The following is a 21,014-nucleotide window of genomic DNA, read 5'->3' on the forward strand; positions in this document are numbered from 1 at the left end:
AGATTAAGGAGACCAAAACTGTGCATAGTACTGCAGGTGTGGCCTCACCAGCGCCTTTTACAATTGTAGCAAGACTTTGTAATTCTTGTACTCCAACCACCTGGCAATAAAGGGCAACATGCCTTTCTAATTGCGTGCTGGAACTGCATGCCAGCTCTCTGAGTTTCCTATGCGAGGACACCTAAATCTCTCTGAACACTAACATTTATTAGTTTTTCACCATTAACAAAATATTCTGTTTTTCTATTATTGCTAACAAAGTGAATAAGCTCACATTTCCCTACATTATACTCCATCTGCCACCTTACTGCCCACTCACTTAACCTGTCCATATCCCTCTGCAGCGCTTTGTGTCCTCCTCACAACGTACTTTCCCATCTGGCTTTGAATCGTCAGCAATCCTGTATACAATGCACTTGGTCATTAATATAGACTGTAAATAGTTCAGGTAAAGTGCTGGCATCCCACTAGTCACCGCCTCCCAACTGGAAAATGACCCGTTTATCCCTACTCTCTGTTCTCCATCCGTTAACCAATCCTCTAACCATATTAATATATTACCCACAACTCCATGAGCTCTTAACTAGCATTTTATGTGGCACATCAAATGCTTTTTGGAAATTCTAAAACATTACATCCACTGGTTCCCCTTCATCCACCCTGCTAGTTACATCCTCAAAAAAATTAATAACTGTATTAAACACGATTACCTTTCATAAATTCATGGTGACTCTGCCTAATCATACCATGATTTTCTAAAAGCTCTGTTACCACTTCTGTAGTAATGGATTCCAGCATTTTCCCAAGGACTGATGTCAGGTTGACTGTTCTGTAGTACCCGTTTTCTCTCTCCCTCCTTTCTTGACCGTGGAAGAGAGGCAGGCAGCTAGAGTGACCCACCTCTGGGCCCCGCCCACCCCGGACCTACAAGTTGCTGTTTGAGCCAGGCCCAAGAGCAGGTCCAGGAGAAGATCCTCCGTCTTACCAACCCCCCTCAGCACCAGGCGGCCAAAGCTTAGGAGCACGGGGCTAAAGTATAACCAAGAGTTGAGGAGCAGCCCCTTCAGGTTACTATTCAGGGGCTGCAATCTCTCACACTGAATATATACATGGCCCATGGACTCCTCTAGGCCGCGAACATCACAAGCGGCCTGGCAATAAGGTGAAGCCGAAAAAGAGCGCATATGACAGATGTCAGGTCGAGAATACATCTGAGAGATCTAACGGTTTATGTGCACAGATCGTTGAAGGTGGCAGGACAGGTTATGAAAGCAGTTAAAAAAACTTACGGCAGCTTAGGCTTCATGAATAGAGGTATAGAGTACAAAAGTGTGGAAATTAAGATGAACATGTATAAAACATTGATTCGGCCTCAACTAGAGTAGTGTGTCCAATTCTGGGCACCGCACTTTAGGAAGGATGTGAAGGGCTAGAGAGGGTGCAGAAAACATGTACGATCATGATTCCAGGGATGAGGGCCTTCAGTAACGTGGATAAACTGGAGAAGCTGGGGCTTTCTCCTTAAAGTAAAGAAGATTTGATAGAGGTGTTGAAAATCATGAGGGGTCTGGACAGAGTAGTTAGAGGAAAACTGTTCCCATTGGTGGAATGTTAGAGAACCAGAGGACACAGATTTAAGGTGATTGGCAAAACAACCACAGGCAACATGAGAAAAACATTTTTACACAGCGAGTGGTTAGGATCTGGAATGCACTGCCTGAAGGGATGGTGGACGTTGACTCAGTCACTGGTTTCAAAAGGGAGTTAGATATGTATCTGAAGGAGATAAATTTTTCGGGCTATAGGGAAAAGGCAGGTGAGTGGCACTAGCTGAAGTCCTCTTGAAGAGAGCCGGCATGGGTTCGACAGGCCGAATGGCCTCCTTCTGTGCTGTAACCATTCTATGATTCTAACGAGGCCCAGCTGTATCTCACCACCACTTCTCTCGACCCCTCCACAGTCTCTAAATTGTCAGACTGCTTGTACAACATCCAGTAACAGGTGAGCAGAAATTTCTCCAATTAAATATTGGGATGACTGAAGCCATTGTCTTTTGTCCCCATGACAAACTCCATTCACTCGTCGCCGACTACATCCCTCTCTCTAGCATCTGGCCGAGGCTGAACGAGACTGTTCGCAAACTTTCACCCTGAAATGAGCTTCCGAGCACATATCCGCACCTTAACCAAAACCGCCTATTTCCACCCCCGTAACATTGCCCGTCTCCGCCCCTGCCACAGCTCATCTGCTGCAGAAGCTCTCAACCATGCCTTTGTTACCTCTCGACTTGACTATTCCAACACACTCCTGGCTGGCCTCCCATGTTCGACACTAAGTAAACCCGAGCTCATCCAAAACTCTGCAGCTCGTGTCCTAACTCGCACCAAGTCCTGTTCTCCCATCATCCATGTGACCGACATTGGCTCCCTGGTATGCAACTTATCAATTTCAAAATTCTCAGCTTATTTACAAATCCCCCCGTGGCCTCGTCCCTCCCTATCTCAGTAATATCCTTCAGCCTCAAAAGCCCACCCCCCTCCCCATATATCTGTGCTTCTCAAATTCTGCCCTCTTGAGGATCCGTAATTATAATCACGAAACCATCGGTGGTCCTGCCTTCTGCTGTCTAGGCCCAAAGCTCTAGAACTCCTTCCCTCTGCAGGTAGGAGGTTTAGAGGGGATTTGAGGGGAAATGTCTTCACCCAGAGACTGGTGGGGGTCTGGAACTCACTGCCTGAAAGGATGGTAGAAGCAGAAATATTCAGCACATTTAAAAAGCACTTTGATTTGCACTTGAAGTGCCGTAAGCAACAGGGCAACGGACCAAGAGCTGGAGAGTGGAATTAGGCTGCATAGCTCTGTGTCGGCCGGCACGGACACGGTGGGCTGAAATGGCCTCCTTCCATGCTGTAAATTTCTATGATTCTATGATTCTAAATCTATGATTCTAAATGGGCAGGGTTTAAACTAAAATGGCAGGGGAATGGGAATCTGTGCAGGGAGGCAGAGAGAAATAAAAAGGCGGCAGAAACAAAAGGTAGGAAGGAGAAAAGCAAGAGTGGAGGGCAGAGAAATCAAGGGCAAAAATCAAAACGGGTTTACAAAAGGGCACACTACAACATAATTCTAAAAGGACAAAGACTGTTAAAAAACAAACCTGAATGTTCGGATTCTCAGTGCGAGAAGCATTCGTAATAAGTTGGATGAATTGACTGCGCAGATAGCTGTTAACAGATATGATGTAATTGGGATTATGGAGACATGGCTCTAGGGTAACCAAGGCTGGGAATTCAACATCCAGGGATAATCAATATTTTGGAAGGACAGACAGGAAGGAAAAGGAGGTGGGGTAGCGTTACTGGTTAAAGAGGAGATTACCGCAATAGTAAGGAAGGACATTAGCGTGGATGATGTTTTATCTATATGGATACAGCTGCGAAACACCAAAGGGCAGAAGACATTAGTGGGAGTTGTGTGCAGACGATCAAAAGGTCGTAGGGAGTTTGGGGATGGCACCAAACAGGAAATTAGGGACACGTGCAATAAGGGTACAGAAGTTATCATGGGTGACATTAAGCCATAATTTGATTGGGCTATCCAAACTGGTAGCAATACTGTGGAGGAGGATTTCCTGGAGTGTATCATCACCATAGGCAGTCCCTCGAAGCGAAGATGACTTGCTTCTGCGCCAAAAAGGTTTGAGTTCACAGGTGTTTCAATGAAGGACCTAATATTCCAGATCCCGATCTACACTTTGGAAGGTGTACGATGCCTGTGGTTGGATGTTTTTTACGTGTGATGGCCGTTGCACACCAGCCACCACACAGGCTTGAGAGAGCTAGGTCTTGGTCCAGTGGCAATGATTACCTCAGACGACTGGAGACCAGCTCTGCTGCACGGACCTAGCGTACACGCATATAGCAGTGTGGGCAGGTCCATGCTGCCTCTGGGCACTCGCCTCTTCTAGGCCCCAGACTCACGCCTCTCCTGGGCCCGGGTCACTTCCCTCTACAATCTCTTGCAGCTCCTTGGCCCCTCATCCTGTGCCTGCTCGCACTGTAATGAGCGACCTGGCTTCACAACCGTCGACCTCCTGCAGTGGTATGCCACCGCCGCTCGCAGTTACCTCTGATGGCCCCGGCCTGCTGATGGTCTTGCAGGCCGGGACCGCGCTGCCGCACCCTGCTCCCTTTAATGCAGCCTTTCAATCACAGTAAATCCTCTCGAGTGTATAAGGGATGGTTTTCTAGACCAACATGTCGAGGAACCAACTGGAGAGCAGGCCATCCTTGACTGGGTGATGTGTAGTGAGAGAGGATTAATTAGCAATCTGGTCGTGCCGGGCCCCTTGGAGAAGAGTAACCATAATATGGTAGAATTCTTTATTAAGATGCAGAATGACACAGTTAATTCAGAGACTAGGGTCCTGAAATTAATGAAAGGAAACTTCGACGGTATGAGACGTGAACTTGCTGGGATAGACTGGAAAATGATACTTAAAGGGTTGACGGTGGATAGGCAATGGCAGACATTTAACTATCACATAGATTAACTTCAACAATTGTACATCCCTGTCTGGAGTAAAACTAAAACAGGGAAGGTGGCTCTACCGTGGCTAGCAAGGGAAATTAAGGATAGGGTTAAATCCAAGGAAGATGCATCTAAATTGGCCAGAAAAAACAGCAAACCTGATGACTGGGAGAAATTTAGAATTCAGCAGAGGAGGACCAAGGGTTTAATTAGGAGGAGTGAAATAGAGGATGAGAGAAAGCTTGCAGAGAACATAAAAACTGACTGAAAAAGCTTCTGTAGATTAGTGAAGAGAAAAAGATTAGTGAAGACTAATGCAGGTCCCTTGCAGTCAGAATCAGATGACATCATAATGTGGAACAAGGAAATGGCAGACGAACTGAACACATACTTTGGTTCTGTCTGTACTAAGGAAGACACGAAAAAACTCACGTAAATACTAGGGAACCGAGGGTTGAGCAACAAGGGGGATCTGAGGGAAATCCTTAATATTCAGGAAATGGTGTTAGGGAAATTGAAGGGACTAAAGGCCGATAAATCCCCACGGCCTGATAGTCTGCATCCCACAGTACTTAAGGAAGTTGCCCTCGAAAATGTTGATGCCTTGGTGGTCATATTCCAATATTCCATTGACTCTGGTTCAGTTCCTATGGATTGGAGGGTAGCTAATGTAACCTCACTTTTTAAAAAAGGAAGGAGCGAGAAAACAGATAATTATAGATCGGTTAGCCTGAAATCGTTTGTGGGGACAATGCTGGAATCAATTATTAAAGATGTAATAGCAGCGCATTTGGAAAGCAGTGACAGGATGAATCCAAGTCAGCATGGATTTATGAAATGGAAATCATGCTTGACAAATCTTCTCGAGTTTTTTGAAGATGTAACTCGTATGGTGGACAAGGGAGAACTAGTGGATGTGATGTATTTGGACTTTCAAGAGGGTTTTGACCGTCCAACACAAGAGATTAGTGTCCAAAATTAAGGCACATGGTATTGGGGTAATGCATTGACGTGGATAGAGAACTGGTTGGCAGATAGGAAGCAAAGAGTGGGAATAAACGAGTCCTTTTCAAAATGGCAAGCAGTGACTAGTGGGGTGTCACATGGTTCAGTGCTGGTACCCCAGCTATTTACAATATACTTTAATGATTTAGACGAAGGAATTGAATGTAATATCTCCAAGTTTGCAGATGACACCAAGCTGGGTGGCAATGCGAGCTGCGAGGAGGAACCTAAGAGGCTGCAGGGGGACAGGGACACGTTCGGTGAATGGGCAAATGCATGTCAGATGAAGTATTATGGGGATACATTTAAGGCTATCCACTTTGGTAACAAAAACAGGAAGGCAGATTATTATCTGAATGTTGACAGATCAGTAAAAGGGGAGGTTTAAAAAGACCTGGGTGTCATGGTTCATCAGTCATTGAAGGTATGCATGCAGGTACAGCAGGCAGTAAAGAAAGCAAATGGTATGCTGTCCTTTTCTCGCGAGGGGATTTGAGTATAGGAGCAGTGAGGTCTTACTGCAGTTGTACAGGGACTTGGTGAGACCATATCTTGACTATTGTGTGCAGTGTTGGTCTCCTAATCGGAGAAACAACGTTTTTGCTATTGACGGAGTGCAGCGAAGGTTCACCAGACTGATTCCCGGGATGGCAGGACTAACATAATAGGAAAGACTGGATCGGCTCGGCTGATAATCACTGGAATTTAGAAGAATGAGAGGGGATCTCATAGAAACCTATAAAAATCTGACCGGACTGGACAGGTTAGATGCAGGACGAATGTTCCCAATGTTGGGGAAGTCGAGAAGCAGGGTGGCACAGTCTAAAGATAAGGGGTGAGCCGGAAAGTGTGAGGTCATCCACCTTGGAAAAAAAAACTGTTAAAGGGAATATTATTTGAATGGGGAGAAATTAGAACATGCTGCGCTGCAGAGAGACCTGGGGTCCTTGTGCATGAATACCAAAAAGTTAGTTTGCAGGTGCTGCAGGTAATCAGGAAGGCGAATGTAATGTTGGCCTTCATTGCGAGAGGGATGGAGTACAAACGCAGAGAGGTCCTGCTCACACTGTATAGGATATTGGTGAGGCCGCACCTGGAGTACTGCGAGCAGTTTTGGTCACCTTACTTAAGGAAGGATCTACTAGCTTTGAAGGGGGTACAGAGACGATTCACTAGGCTGATTCCGGAGATGAGGAGGTAACCCTATGATGATAGATTGAGTAGACTGGGTCTTTACTCGTTGGAGTTCAGAAGGATGAGGTTTGATCTTATAGAAACATTTAAGACAATGAAAGGGATAGACAAGATAGAGGCAGAGAGGTTGTTTCCATTGGTCGGGGAACACTAGAACTAGGGGGCACAGTCTCAAAATAAGGGGGAGACAATTTAAAACCGAGTTGAGAGGGAATTTCTTCTACCAGAGGATTGTGAATCTGTGGAATTCTCTGCCAAGGAAGCAGTTGAGGGTAGCTCATTGAATGTATTCAAATCACAGATAGATAGATTTTTAACCATTAAGGGAATTAAGGGTTACTGGGAGCGGGCGGGTAAGTGGAGCTGAGTCCACGGCCAGATCAGCCATGTTCTTGTTGAATGGCGGAGCAGGCTCGAGGGGCTAGATGTCCTAGTCCTATTCCTAATTCTTATGTTCTTATGTGCTTCTGTGATGAGGAGAACCTTTTTCACCCAGAGAGTTGTGAACCTGTGCAATTATCTACCATAGAAAGTTTTGAATCCGATTCGTTGGACATATTAAAAATGGAGTTAGATGTGACCCTTATGGCTAAAGGGATCAAGAGATATGGAGAGAATGCAGGAATGGGGTACTGAAGTTGCATGATCAGCCATGATCATATTGAATGGAGCTGCAGCATCGAAGAGGCAAATGGCCTACTCCTGCACGTACTTTCTATGTTTCTACGCTTCGGTGTTAAATTATTCTCCAATAACGTTCCCATGAAGTGCCCTTGGACGATTTACTACGTTGAAGGCACTATATAAATAGAGGCTAATGTTGTAACTGTTGCCCAGGATGTTGTTGTGAGGTGATGAAGAGCTTGTTGCCCAGGTTACTGTTGTGAGGGGATGAAGAGCTTGTTGCCCAGGTTACTGTTGTGAGGGGATGAAGAGCCTGTTGACAAGGTTACTGTTGTGAGGGGATGAAGAGCCTGTTGCCTAGGTCATTGTTGTGAGGGGATGAAGAGCCTGTTGCCTCTGTCATTGTTGTAAGGGGATGAAGAGCCTGTTGCCTAGGTTATTGTTGTGAGGTGATGAAGAGCCTGATGCCCAGGTTATTGTTGTGTGGGGATGAAGAGCCTGTTGCCTCTGTCATTGTTGTAAGGGGATGAAGAGCCTGTTGCCTAGGTTATTGTTGTGAGGTGATGAAGAGCCTGATGCCCAGGTTATTGTTGTGTGGGGATGAAGAGCCTGTTGACAAGGTTACTGTTGTGAGGGGATGAAGAGCCTGTTGCCTAGGTCATTGTTGTGAGGGGATGAAGAGCCTGTTGCCTCTGTCATTGTTGTAAGGGGATGAAGAGCCTGTTGCCTAGGTTATTTTTGTGAGGTGATGAAGAGCCTGATGCCCAGGTTACTGTTGTGAGGGGATGAAGAGCCTGTTGACCAGGTTACTGTTGTGAGGGGATGAAGAGCCTGTTGACCAGGTTACTGTTGTGAGGGGATGAAGAGCCTGTTGCCTAGGTTATTGTTCTGAGGGGATGAAGAGCCTGTTGCCTCTGTCATTGTTGTAAGGGGATGAAGAGCCTGTTGCCTAGGTTATTTTTGTGAGGTGATGAAAAGCCTGATGCCAAGGTTACTGTTGTGAGGGGATGAAGAGCCTGTTGACCAGGTTACTGTTGTGAGGGGATGAAGAGCCTGTTGACCAGGTTACTGTTGTGAGGGGATGAAGAGCCTGTTGCCGAGGTTATTGTTCTGAGGGGATGAAGAGCCTGTTGCCTAGGTTATTGTTGTGAGGTGATGAAGAGCCTGATGCCCAGGTTACTCCATCTCGCGGGCACTGGGACCTTGAAGCCCCGCCAACTTATTGTTCCTGGGCAAGGTGGTCGCGCATGCGCTGTGACCCTGCCCTGTGCAAGACGGTGGCCAGTGTCCCCGCTGAGCCGGGCTTGCCACCACCGGGCATACCCGGGGGCCTGTGGGCCGGGATTGGGGCCTGAGGCCTAAACCGGATGTGTGTGAGGCTCCCCGGCCCACACGCGGGTCCACATCCTTCCCCGCCCCTACAATCTCTGACCGCTTCCGTGAAGCATCTGACACACTCGAGCTCGGGGCAAACGCCGGAGCCGCAGGTTCTTGCTTGGGCCTGAGGCCTAACCCGGGTGTTTAGAAAGCCCCCCACCGCTGGGTCCAGGGCTCCCCTGAGCTGCGCGCCGCCTCCCCGTTCCGGAATCTTCTCTCCGCCTCCAGCCGTTGGGCAGCCCACAGTCCAGGGGCATGTGACCAGAGCCCACGGCCTGATTGACAGGAGCTTTCACCCACTGGGGACTGAGATCGCCAGAACAGTGGGGTCCGGGTGTGATACGCACTGGAACGTGCTGACATCATGACGTCAATGCAACTTGATTCTCCTGAAGGAGAGAGGCTGGAGGTCAAGGTTGATGACATTCTGTGCTGATCCTTGACCTCCCTTGCTCCCCGGTGCAGACCAGGAGAGGTTGCACATTCCAGCTGCTCACTGTGGGCGTTGTCAGCTGACGCAGGCTGGGCTGCTGGTGGGCAGACTGCAGTTAAACTCACCGCCCTGGGCTCCTTCCACTGGTCATTGTCCACTCACCACAGCAGCAAAGGCCAAGTCTGCAAAGGGACTATGATGCCCCCAACGTTGAATAGGCTGCCAACAATCACTGCATACCCTCACACATTGGCCCTTTGGATGGGCACTGGAAGGCAACCAGTGACTGTTGAACTGCTCACTGTGGAGGAATAGGAGGGTATGTTGATAGGGTGAAGGAGGGTCGTGTGGCATTTAAACCCCGACGTGGACCAGTTCGGCCAAATGGCTTGTTCCTGAGCTGCACGTTCTAAAAATACCGTGAAAGGTCAAATCAAGGGTATCAGCAACAACAAAAACAAAACTTGTATTTATATAACGCCTTTAATGTGTGAAACGTCACAAGGAATTTCACAGAATAATATAAGACAAAAAACTTGACACCAAGCCACATAAACAGATATTAGGACAGGTGACCAAAAGCTTGGTCAAAGACATGGGTTTTAAGGAGCATCTTAAAGGAGGAATGAGTGGCGGAGAGGTATAAGAAACGAGTTTTAGAGCTTGGGGCCAAGGCAACAGAAGGTTGTGCGATGATCATCAGGGATGCTCAAGAAGGCAGAATTAGAGGAGCGCAGATATCTCAGGGATTGTGGGGCTCTGGAGGAGATTACAGAGATAGGGAGGAGCGAGGCCATGCAGGGATATGAAAACAAACATGAACATTTTGAAATCGAGGCATTACTTAACCGGGAAGTATGTAGGTCAGCGATGCTCCCCCAGCATTCTAGACACACACACCTTCCCTCGTTCACCTGGCCCTTGCTGGTTGCGATATTTCATCCTGTGTCCTCGCTTCCAATTGCTTCTGCAAGAAAAAAAACAAAAGGAAAAACATCACCGCTCTGTGAGAGGTCTTCCCTCCACAGGTCAAACTTAGGTTATCTGAATTAGATTTCCCGTCCCGAATGCTTGAGCAGGAACTCCTATCTATTTAGCTCGTCAATTTTATTTTCACAAAAACCTGTGTCCTGCCTTTGTGATTTAACAATACAAAAGGTATCTGCAATGCGTTTACAGCAAGTCCGTTATCTTCCCCCTCGAGCAGTCTGTCGTGGAAGATAACACATGGCTCCAAATCATTCATTCCAAGCATTTGTTTTTCAAGTCTTAAGTTCAATTTTGTTACCATGCTGTGGCATTCAAGATTCATTACTGCATATATAAGAAGTTGAACATTACTGGGGTTCTTCTCTTTTTTTCCAGCAAAGTTCAAGGTCGGTAACACCTTGAAGTTATTTCCATTTTAAACAACCCTCTTGTTAATCTTGCACCATCATCATCATCTTCATAGACAGTCCCTCGAAACGAGGATGACTTGCTTCCATGCCGAAAAGGGATGAGTTCACAGGTGTTTCAATGAAGGACCTAATATTCCAGATCCTTAACTACATGTTGAAGGGTGGAAGATGCCTGTGCGCGTAATAATTTATCTCTGTGCAATTGATTAGCAAATATTAAGAATGATGTGCTTTATATACACACACACACACATATATACATACACGCATATATACATAGACACACATATACATATATATATACATAAAGGGACAGGGACTCCACTTTCTCTGCCTCTTTATAATAAAAGGGACAGTCCAATTTATCTTGTGTCGGAGGACTTTAAGAACTGAGCTACCATTACCAGTCGCTCCCTTTTGTACTGTGCAATGATTGTAAAGCTATTTCAGTGACTTGAGCCATTCTAAAATGTCTCACTGTTTTTGATGATCTATTTCACTTGCTTGTCTAATTTGGAAAGATTTCAGAATTGTGCATTGTGACGAAGGTTTCCTTTACAGGTGGAGTCAAATTTGTTTCAAAATATTCTGTTCCCACCCTTCCCCAACACCCCCCCCCCCCAAATTTTAGAACACTGCAGTACTGACTGGGACGGTCCCAAGTTAGATCCTTGATCTGGGCTGTTAGTTGAGCTCAGCCAAGGCAGCAGTTCACAGGTTATAATTGGCCTCATCACAACTGGGAAGTGTGTGGATGTCATTTGAGGACAGGAGTTGAGGCTGTGATGCCTACCACAGTGGAAATCCTGCTGGTACTCACAGAATCGACTGACCGTGTGGCACTAGAGGTTATCTATTGTTTGTGGAATTTCACCGAGCCAGATTCAGCACTTTCTGGAGATAATAAAGCTCAGGCGATTAAATGAATGTTGATTTTAGACAGTAAATGTCTAGAATAAGGAACTTAGGAGGGACAGGAGGGGACAGAATGTTCCATAGAATCTAGAATTGTCTATTCTGAATTTATATCCTGTACTTAACGTAACAACGTTTGTAACCACCATTTATTTTCAGGGTATTAGAAGGGGAGGATCTGCAACTGTGAAACGCAATCCAGACATCGCGTCAAGATTTGACAGATTCCCCGGATTGATCAGGATCATCTTATCATCAGCCTTTTTAAAAACACCAATCACAGCGGGGAGAAGCAGGACACATGTTCTGTGTGTGGATGCTCCTCCAACCAATCGTTCAGCCTGTGAGACTCGTGCGCCCACCTGACTCAACACTAAATGTGGGGACAGTGGGAATGGATGCTGTTGTGCATGGAAAGAGATTCAGTCGCTCATCTCACCAACTGCCATTCGAGGAGATAGATAACAGACTTTCTCCTGTGAATATAGAGCTGGGTTATTGGGCCGTGATGTGTTCACTTATTCATCTTGGTGAATCTAAACCTTTGCCAATTACTTCATGTGATCAGTTTACATGTACATATTTTTTTTAAATGCATTTGCTGAGTGGATTCAAATTTAAATTGAAACCAGGTTTTCAGGCGGAGTGCTCCATTCACACATCGAAGGTTAGAGAGATGCTGCGGGGCACACGCTAAGTCCAGTTTTTGAAAGTGATTAATAGACTGGGAACTTGTCCCGGAGAGTAACTGATGGTATGAGAACTGTAATAATCCAGAATTAGAAAGGAGAAAAGGCCCAAAATGGTGCAGTCAGTAACAAGACATCAATTAGTCCGCTCTTATCTTGGAGATATCAAATATCGACACACTGTGTTATTTGAAACATGAAAATATTAAACTCTAGCCCAGTTATAGGTTATTCACATCAACAGAAACAAACCCCAACTGATACAACAAACATGATTCAATCAGGATGCGATTACCAGCAGCAGAAACAATAGAATCCAACCGCTGCAGTCATTTGTGAACTAGCTGGTATCTCAGCAGGTTGGATGACTGAATGAATCCCTTCCCACAGTCAGAACAGGAGAACGGCCTTTCCCCGGTGTGATTTTGCTGGTGTGTCAGCAGGTGGGATGACTGAGTGAATTATTCCCACACTCAGAGCAGCTGAACGGCCTCTCCCCAGTGTGACTGTGACGATGCATTTCCAGCTTACAATGTTGGGTTCAGTTCTGCATCCGCTGTGCGCAGAGTGAGAATAAAATCAATGAGCTGCTGATTCTCTCCGCTGGACAATGGGTCTTTTGTGCTGGCCCAATAGGGTGAGACGGGCTGGCCCAATAGGGTGAGCCCAGGCTGGCCCAATAGATGAGTCCGGGCTGGCCCAATAGTGTGAGCCGGGCTGGCCTAGTAGGTCGTGCCCAGGCTGGCCCAATAGGTGAGCCCGGGCTGATCCAATGAGGTGAGCCTGGGATGGCCTGGGCCAGGTGGGCGTGGGCTAGCCCAATAGGGTGATCACGGGCTGGCCCAATAGGGTGAGCCAGTTTGGCCCAGAGTCACCAGACAACAAACACCAGAACAACAAGGTTCCCTTTCAGGGGCCACTGACCTGGGCACAAACATGTGGTCCAATAAAACTGACAGACACCCTGAAGCCCCGCCCACCCATTTTCCCTGCCGTGTCGAAACTCCGAATAGAGCACTTGCTGCAGGAGGCTTGTATTGGGAATATGGATAGCTGAAATTGTAGAGTACACTCCATAACGCCTCATGGTTGACCTTGTCAAAAGCCTTAGTCATGTCAAAGAATGTTGAACCAAACCCTCAGTCACTGACACCAAGTTCCTCCCATGTGATATAAAGCAACCCATGTCACTGACAACAAGTGAACTGGGAAAATATATTAGAGGGTAAGACTGTAGAAATGCAATGGCAAACATTTAAGGAGATATTTCATAACTCTCAGCAAAGATTTATTCAAGTGAGAAATAAAGATGCTAAGAGAAGGATGAACCATCCCTGCCTAACTCAGGAAGTAAAGGATGGTATCAAATTGAAAAAAGGCATAAAATGTTGCGAATGACAGTGGAAGGCCTGAGGATTGGGAAATTTTTAGAAACCAGCAAAGGACGACGAAAAAAATGATAGAGACAGTGAAGATAGCAGATGAGAGAAAATTAGCAAGGAATATGGAAACAGAAAATAAGAGCTCCTACAGGGATATAAAACGGAAACGAGCAGCTGAAGTAAACGTTGGTCCCTTAGAAGATGAAACTGGAGAATTAATAATGGGAAACACGGAAATGGCAGACAATTTTTAAAATAATTTTGAATCGGTCTTCATGGTAGAGGGCACCTAAAAACTTCCCAATAGTTGCTAACAAAGGAGCTATTGCGGGGGGCGGGGTAGCGGGGGAGCAATCACTATCACTAGAGATCAAGTACTAATCAAACGAATGGGACTAAAGACGGACAAGTCCCCTGGACTTGATTACATGCATTCTAGGGTCTGAAAAAAGTGGCTGCAGAGATAGAGGGTGCATCGGTTGTAATCTAACAAAATTCCCTAAATTCTGGCGAGGTCCCAGTGGACAAGAATACCGCAAGTGTAACAACCCTAATTAAGAAAGGAGTGAGACAGAGAGCAGGAACCTATAGACCAGTTAGCCTACCATCTGTCAGTGGGAAAATACTGGAGTCCATCATTAAGGAAAAGTAGCAGGACATTTAGAGAATCATATTGCCATCAAGCAGAGTCAGCTTGGTTTAATGAAAGAGAAATCATGTTGTCAAATTTCCTGGAGTTGTTTGAGGATGTAACGAGCGGAGTGAATAAAGGAGACCAGTTGATGTTGTATATTTGGATTTCCAGAAAGCATTCTATATGGTGCTACACAAAAGGCTATTGCACAAGCTAAGAGCTCATAGGATTGGGGGTAATGTATCACCGTGGATGGAGGATTGGCAAACTAACAGAAAACAGAGAGTCGGGATAAATGGATATTTTCAGGTTGGCAAACTGTAACTAGTGGAATGCCACAGGGATCAGTGCTGGGGCCTCAACTATTTACAATTTATATTAATGACTTGGATGGAGGGACCGAGTGTAACATAATCAAATTTGCTGATGATACAAAGATAGTTGGGAAAGCAAGCTGTGAGGAGGACGCAGATAATCTACGAAAGGATATAGCAAGGCTCAGTGAGTGGGCAAAATCTGGCAGATGGATTGTAATGTGTTAAAATGTCAGCTTATCCCCTTTGGTAGTACAAATTAAAAAGCAAATGATTCTTTAAATGGGGACGATTACCAAATGCTGTAATACGGAGGGATCTGGGGGTTCTTGTACATGAAATGCAAAAATTTAGCATGCAGATAGAGCAATAATCAGGAAAGCAAATGGTATGCTGGCCTTTATTGCAAGGGGGATGGAGTACAAAAGTAGGGAAGTCCTGCTACAAATGTACAGGGCGTTGGTAAGACCACACCTGGAGTACTGCACACAGTTTTGGTTCGGACTTGACTCCATTCCCGTGCCAGGGGTTTTGCTACACCAGATGGGGGACACCATTTGTGGACACTGATTCCCCACCAATTTCCATTCCCCTTCTTTCTGGTGGATAATGGAGCGGCCGCTGTGTGTAATGTGCAAGTCAGTAATATTTGTCAGCAAGCTCTTTCTAATTGGAGATTATATTCAGTACAAACGTTTACATTATTGTAGATTGTGTACCAAAGATCAAGATAGGATTAAAGTAAAAGTTCATAATTTTATTGTTGAGAGTTGCTGAGTTAAGGGGAAAGATAACACACACAGTTTTTAAATGGACACTGCAGCTCCGAGAACACAATCAGCAATATATCCAGAATATTAAGGTCCAGCCCAGTTTCAGGGTTATTATTAGCAGAAACAAACCCCAACTGTTAGATTGAACATGGTTCAGTCGGGATGTGATTAACAGCAGCAATAACAGCAGATTCTAACCCCTTGAGTCACTTGTGAACTCGCTGGTATGTCAGCAAGTTGGATGACTGAGTGAATCCCTTCCCACACTCTGAGCAGGTGAACAGCCTCTCCCCAGTGTGACCTCGCTGGTATGTCAGCAGGGTGGATGACTGAGTGAATCCCTTCCCACACTCTGAGCAGGTGAACAGCCTCTCCCCAGTGTGACCTCGCTGGTGTGTCAGCAAATCGGATGACTGAGTGAATCCCTTCCCACACTCATAGCAGGTGAACGGCCTCTCCCCAGTGTGAACTCACTGGTGTGTCAGCAGGTGGGATGACCGAGTGAATCGCTTCCCACACTCAGAGCAGGTGAACGTGTTCTCCCATGTGTGAACTCGTTGGTATTTCAGCTGGTGGGATGATGCAGTGAATCCCTTTCCACACAGAGAGCAAATGAATGGCCTCTCCCCAATGTGACGACGTCGATGAATTTCCAGTTCTGACGGCGATCTGAGTGCCTTCCCACAGTCACCACATTTCCAGGGTTTCTCCGTGGTGCGGGTGTCCTTGTGAATCTCCATGGTTGGTCGATCAGTTGGCCCTAACCCATATGCACAAAACGTTTACAGTTTCTCGGTGCTTTATATGCTGCGATGTTTTCTTCAGGCTGTGTAACTGGTTAAAGCTCTTTCCACAGTCCGTGCACTGGAACACTCACTCGGGAGTGTGTGTCTCGGTGCTTTTCCAGTCACACTGATGTTTGAAATCTTTTCCCACAGGCAAGACAGACAAACATTTCTCCTTCCACTTTGAAAGGCCGATGATATTCAGGTCCTGATGCATCGAGTGACTCTGTCAGCTCTTGACATGATGTTTGGTTTGTGTTTCCTGTCTGAAAATTTCCCCTTCTAATACGCTGTAAAAGGGGATAACAAAACTCATCGCTGTCAGTACAGGACAGAAATTCAGGAGAGACTCATCTAGTTTCCATGGAACATGCTTATCTCCCTTGTCCTTCCAAAGCTATAAATCCCTGTCCCACACGTTGTCCCACCTGCTGTGCTGAAATCCAAATCAACACAAATTTCCAGACAGTTTCTCCTCTACTCCCAGTTTTCACTACCAATTTTGGTTGGGTTCAGGTTTACACTCACTGGTTCCCCTCCTTCTCCTTCCCAGAATGTGCTGACACTGGCTGGGTTCAGTTCTACACAAACAGGTACACTTCCTTCTCCTAAAGATGCTGACTCTGGCTGGGTTCAGTTCTACACTCAATGTTTCCCCTCCCCTGAAGGTGCTGACTCTGGCTGGGTTCAGTTCTACACTCACTGATTCCCCTCCCCTGAATGAGTTGGCTGTGGCTGGGTTCAGTTCTACACTCACTGATTCCCCTCCCCTGAATGTGTTGACTGTGGCTGGGTTCAGTTCTACAATCATTGGTTCCCCACCCCTGAAGTTGCTTAATCTGGCTGCGTTCAGTTCCAGACACTGATATCATTCACTTTGTACCTGCACCAAGATGGCCGCAAATGGCACTGTGCTACTAACTGAATCAAGATGGCGGAGCGCTGAACCTGACTTCCTGCACCGCCGTTAGCCTGGACCTGTGAATGGGAAAAAGCCCCGAAACTGCAATCGCCGATATTCTGGTTACTATTCCGGGCTTGCGGCGGGTACCGGTTGTTAATGAAGCCTCCCTTACTCACCAGTGGTCCATTATTCCCCTTCGTCCCAATGAAAAGGACACTTCTGTGGAGCCTGCCCGAAATGTGTCTCCTCCACTATTACACACACCGCGCATACTCCAAACACAGCCAGGACCAGCACGGGCGCACTGAGCTCCTGTCGTCTGAGTGCGGCACATTCTCCCCTGCGGGGCATGCTGGATACATAAGACCATGAAAAATAAGAGCAGGAGGGGGCCACCCGGCCCCCGGAGCCTGCTCCCCATTCAATAACATTGGACGGGACAGTCTAGGGGGGGCTTTACTCCATATCTACCCGTGCTCTACTTGCTGTGGGTGTACTTGATGCGACAGTATAGAGGGAGCTTTACTCTGTATCTAACCCATGCTGTACCTGCCTTGGGAGTGTTTGATGGGACAGTGTAGAAGGAGCTTTAATCTGAATCTAACCAATGCAGTACCTGGTCAGGAATGCTTGGGGCAGGATTGAGGAAGATATACTCTGTATCTAACCTGCTTTGTACCTGCACTTGCAATGTCTGGTGGGAGAGTATTGAGGGAGTTTTACTCTGTTTCTAAGCAAGGCAAATATATCCTTCCTTAAATAAGGCGACCAAAACTGTGCAAGATTCTAGAGAGATTAGAGAGAGAATTACACTGTATCTACACTGTGCTGTAGCTGTCCTCGGAGTGTTTATTTCGACAGTGTAGAGGGAGCTTTACTTAGTGAATAACCAATGCAGTACCTGCTCTGGGAGTGTTTGATCGAACAGTGTAAAGGGAGATTTATTTTACATGTAACAAATGCTGTATTTGCAAAGGAATTGCTGGGTCAGGGTAGAAGGAGAATGTACTCCATGTAACCTGTGCTGTACCTGTCCTGGGAGTGTTTGATGGGGCAGTGTAGAGGGAGCTTTACTCTGTATCTAACCACGTGCTGTACTTGCACTGGGAGTGTTTGATGGGACAGTGTCGAGGGAGCTTTACTCTCCATCTAACCCGTGCTGTACCTGCCCTGAGAATGTCTTGTGGCAGGGTTGAGGAAAATATACTCCATGTCTAACCTGTACTGCACCTGCCCTGGGACTGGTTAATGGCAAAGTGTAGAGGGAGCTTTACTCTGTATCTAAACCAAGTTGTACCTGCCCTGGGAGTATTTGGGATATTGTAGTCTGAGATTTACTCTGTATCAACCCTGATAGTGTTTGGGACAGGATGAAGTGAGATTTACTCTGTATCTAACCCGTGCAATACTGGTAATTCTGATATCAGTAGTCGTGAAAATGATAAAATCTATTATTAAGCACGTTGTAAGTAATAACACGATTGCGCAGAATGAACACGGATTTATGAGAGGGAAATTGTACTTGACAAATCTGTTAGTATTTCTTGAGGTTGTCACTCGCAGGATAGAAAAGGGCGAACCACTTGATGTGGTTTATTTAGATTTACAAAAGGCATTCAATGAGGTGCCACACAAGGGATTATTAAACAAAATTATCGCTCGTGAGATTAGGGGTAATATATTAACAAGGATTGGTTAACGTTCAGAAAACAGAGTAGGAATAAACGGGTGATTTCTGGGTTGGCAGGCTGTAACTGGTGGGGTGCTGCAAGGATCGGTGCTTGGGCCCCAGCTATTCACAATCTATATCAATAATTTGGATGAGGGAACCAAATGTAATATATGGAAGTTTGCTGAGGCTACAAAGCTAGTTGGGAATGTAAGTTGTGAGGAGGATGAAAAGAGGTTTCAACGGGATATACACAGATTCAGTGAGTGGGCAAGAACATGGCAAATGGAATATAATGTGAAGAAATGTTAAGTTATAAACTGAGAGTAAAAATAGAAAGGCAAAGGATTTTTTTAAATGGTGAGTGATTGGGAAATGTTGGTGTTCAGAGGGACCTGGGTGTTCTTGTCCACAAATCATTAAAAGTTTATACGCAAGCAATTAAGAAAGCAAATGGTATATTGGCCTTTATTACAAAAAGATTTGAGTATAAGAGTAAATACATCTTACTGCAATTATAAAGGGCTCTGGTGAGACCACACCTGGAGTATTGTGTACAGTTTTGGTCTCCTTACGTAAGGAATGATAAACTTGCTATAGAGGGAGTGCAATGAAAGTTTGCCAGACTGATTTCTGGGATGGGAGGATTGTCCTTTGAGAGATTGAGTAGACTAGGCCTATATTCGCGCTCGTACAGAAGAATGAGAGATGAGAGGCGACGCCCACATCCCATGAACGAATTTTTAAAAAGAGATGTGAGGTGTTTAAATTTGATCAAGGATACCAGCCAAATTATTAGAGACACTCCCTGTCCTTCAGAACCCGTGTCCAGGGGTGAAGCAGATGGGTTTATCTGATCATCTTTGGATTAAATGTTGTGCTCATTAAGCTGAGCACCTCGTGCTAGCATCAAACACTCTCCAGTCGGGCACAGCACGGGTTAGAGACAGAGTGAACCCATCGGTCGCTCCCCGACACAGATACTGAGGGACAAGGAGTGTCTGGGACAATGACATTTCGCACTCAATAAGGTATAAATTGATCCTGTACCTCTCCCATTAATCCTGGGCTTCACACGGGTCAAATACTGCTCCTGCTTCCCTTCCTGTAACAACACTGAGCTCAACCCAGACCAAAATGATCAGGGCTCCGGGAGGTTGGTTGTTAGGCACTGCAGTGATGTCATAAAGCAGGGCCATGAGCCCAGCTGGTCCTCTGCATGTCCCTTTAAAGGAGGAGAGCTGGGACATCCTGTCTCACACATCCCCCTGTTCATACTGAGAATACCTGGGGAAGGCCCAAGGCCCAGTGTGTGGAACACAACCAAAGGGGAAAGAGGAGGAGAGAAGGGGAGGTAAATCAAGGAGAAGGGACTGAGGGCCACCAAGCTTCAGTTTTAGAGCCTGTAACTTCAGGAGGGATCAGCGAGTTGTGTAGTTTCAGGATCCAGAGAGAGAACAAGGAGCAGATGGGGAGACTGGTGTGGATTCCAGCTGAGTGAGGATGTAGGGGGAGGGAGATTGTGTCCGGTTAGGGGTGTGGGAGGGACAAGAGAGGAAAAGTTAGAGGAGCAATTACTGCAGCAGTGTCCATCAATAGTGAGAGAGAGAAGGTTGGGTCAGAGTGGGCCCTGGACAGGCCAGTAAACTGTTCGTTTGCTGTGACCAGCTTTCCTTCTGACACAAATAGCCTCCTGTAGCCCACTGACAAAAAGAGCTCATTAAACGCCCAATGTCCTTTCGTCTGGTGAGGTCTCCCATTGTGAATCATGGATTGTTGTTAAAGCTTCTCATTCCGACTCGCTCACAGTGAGACAGTATCCATTGTCCCTTTTATTCCATGGGCTTCATCTTTGCCGGTATTGGTAACACGCCCGGGATCAGGAAACACAAAACCCAATTTGTGAATCACTTTCAGCTACTTGACTTAGTGTATGCCCGACAGCATCTCTCTCGCCTTCAATGTGTGAATAGAGCATCACGCCCGCAATGCTGGTTTAAGTTTATTTCCACGCAGCAAATCTATTTAAGAAAAGCCTGTAGGCCGATGAGACACTCTTCAGGTGCCAGTGTGCTGCTGGTTTGCCCGGCATTTTGCCTGTAATGGAAAATAACTGAACATTTCTCCCAGTGTAACCTTTGCTGTAATGAAATGTGTCTTTTAATCAGCCTCACGTCCTTGCTCATGTCTGCTGCAATTGTGTAGCAAGGGGATGTGTGAAGAGATGGTGTTTGTATGGAGATGTGAAACAAGGAAACGGTATCTGTATGTGGCAGTGACATAGCCTTGTGGTCAGAGGCAGAACCATGCACCGATATCCTTGTGCTTATGGTTTGAGCATGGTCAGTTCATGAACGCTCAAGCTAAGAGGTGCCAGGGATTGGAA

General features: G+C 46.2%; 1 protein-coding gene across 1 annotated transcript in view; it reads right to left on the reverse strand.

Moving 5' to 3' along the window:
• Positions 1 to 1,126: 1,126 nt before the first annotated feature.
• The window catches only part of LOC139235667 (zinc finger protein 239-like), a 61,531-nt gene continuing 41,643 nt past the window's right edge, over positions 1,127 to 21,014 (reverse strand). Inside the window, exons 3-4 of the mRNA XM_070866708.1 lie at positions 3,158 to 3,224; positions 1,127 to 1,151 (exon numbers count right to left, since the gene is read on the reverse strand). Coding sequence (XP_070722809.1) covers positions 1,127 to 1,151; positions 3,158 to 3,224 — 92 coding nt within the window. The remainder of the gene's footprint in view (positions 1,152 to 3,157; positions 3,225 to 21,014) is intronic.

This window comes from Pristiophorus japonicus, chromosome 23, assembly GCF_044704955.1.
Source record: "Pristiophorus japonicus isolate sPriJap1 chromosome 23, sPriJap1.hap1, whole genome shotgun sequence".
Classification (NCBI taxonomy): Eukaryota; Metazoa; Chordata; class Chondrichthyes; family Pristiophoridae; genus Pristiophorus; species Pristiophorus japonicus.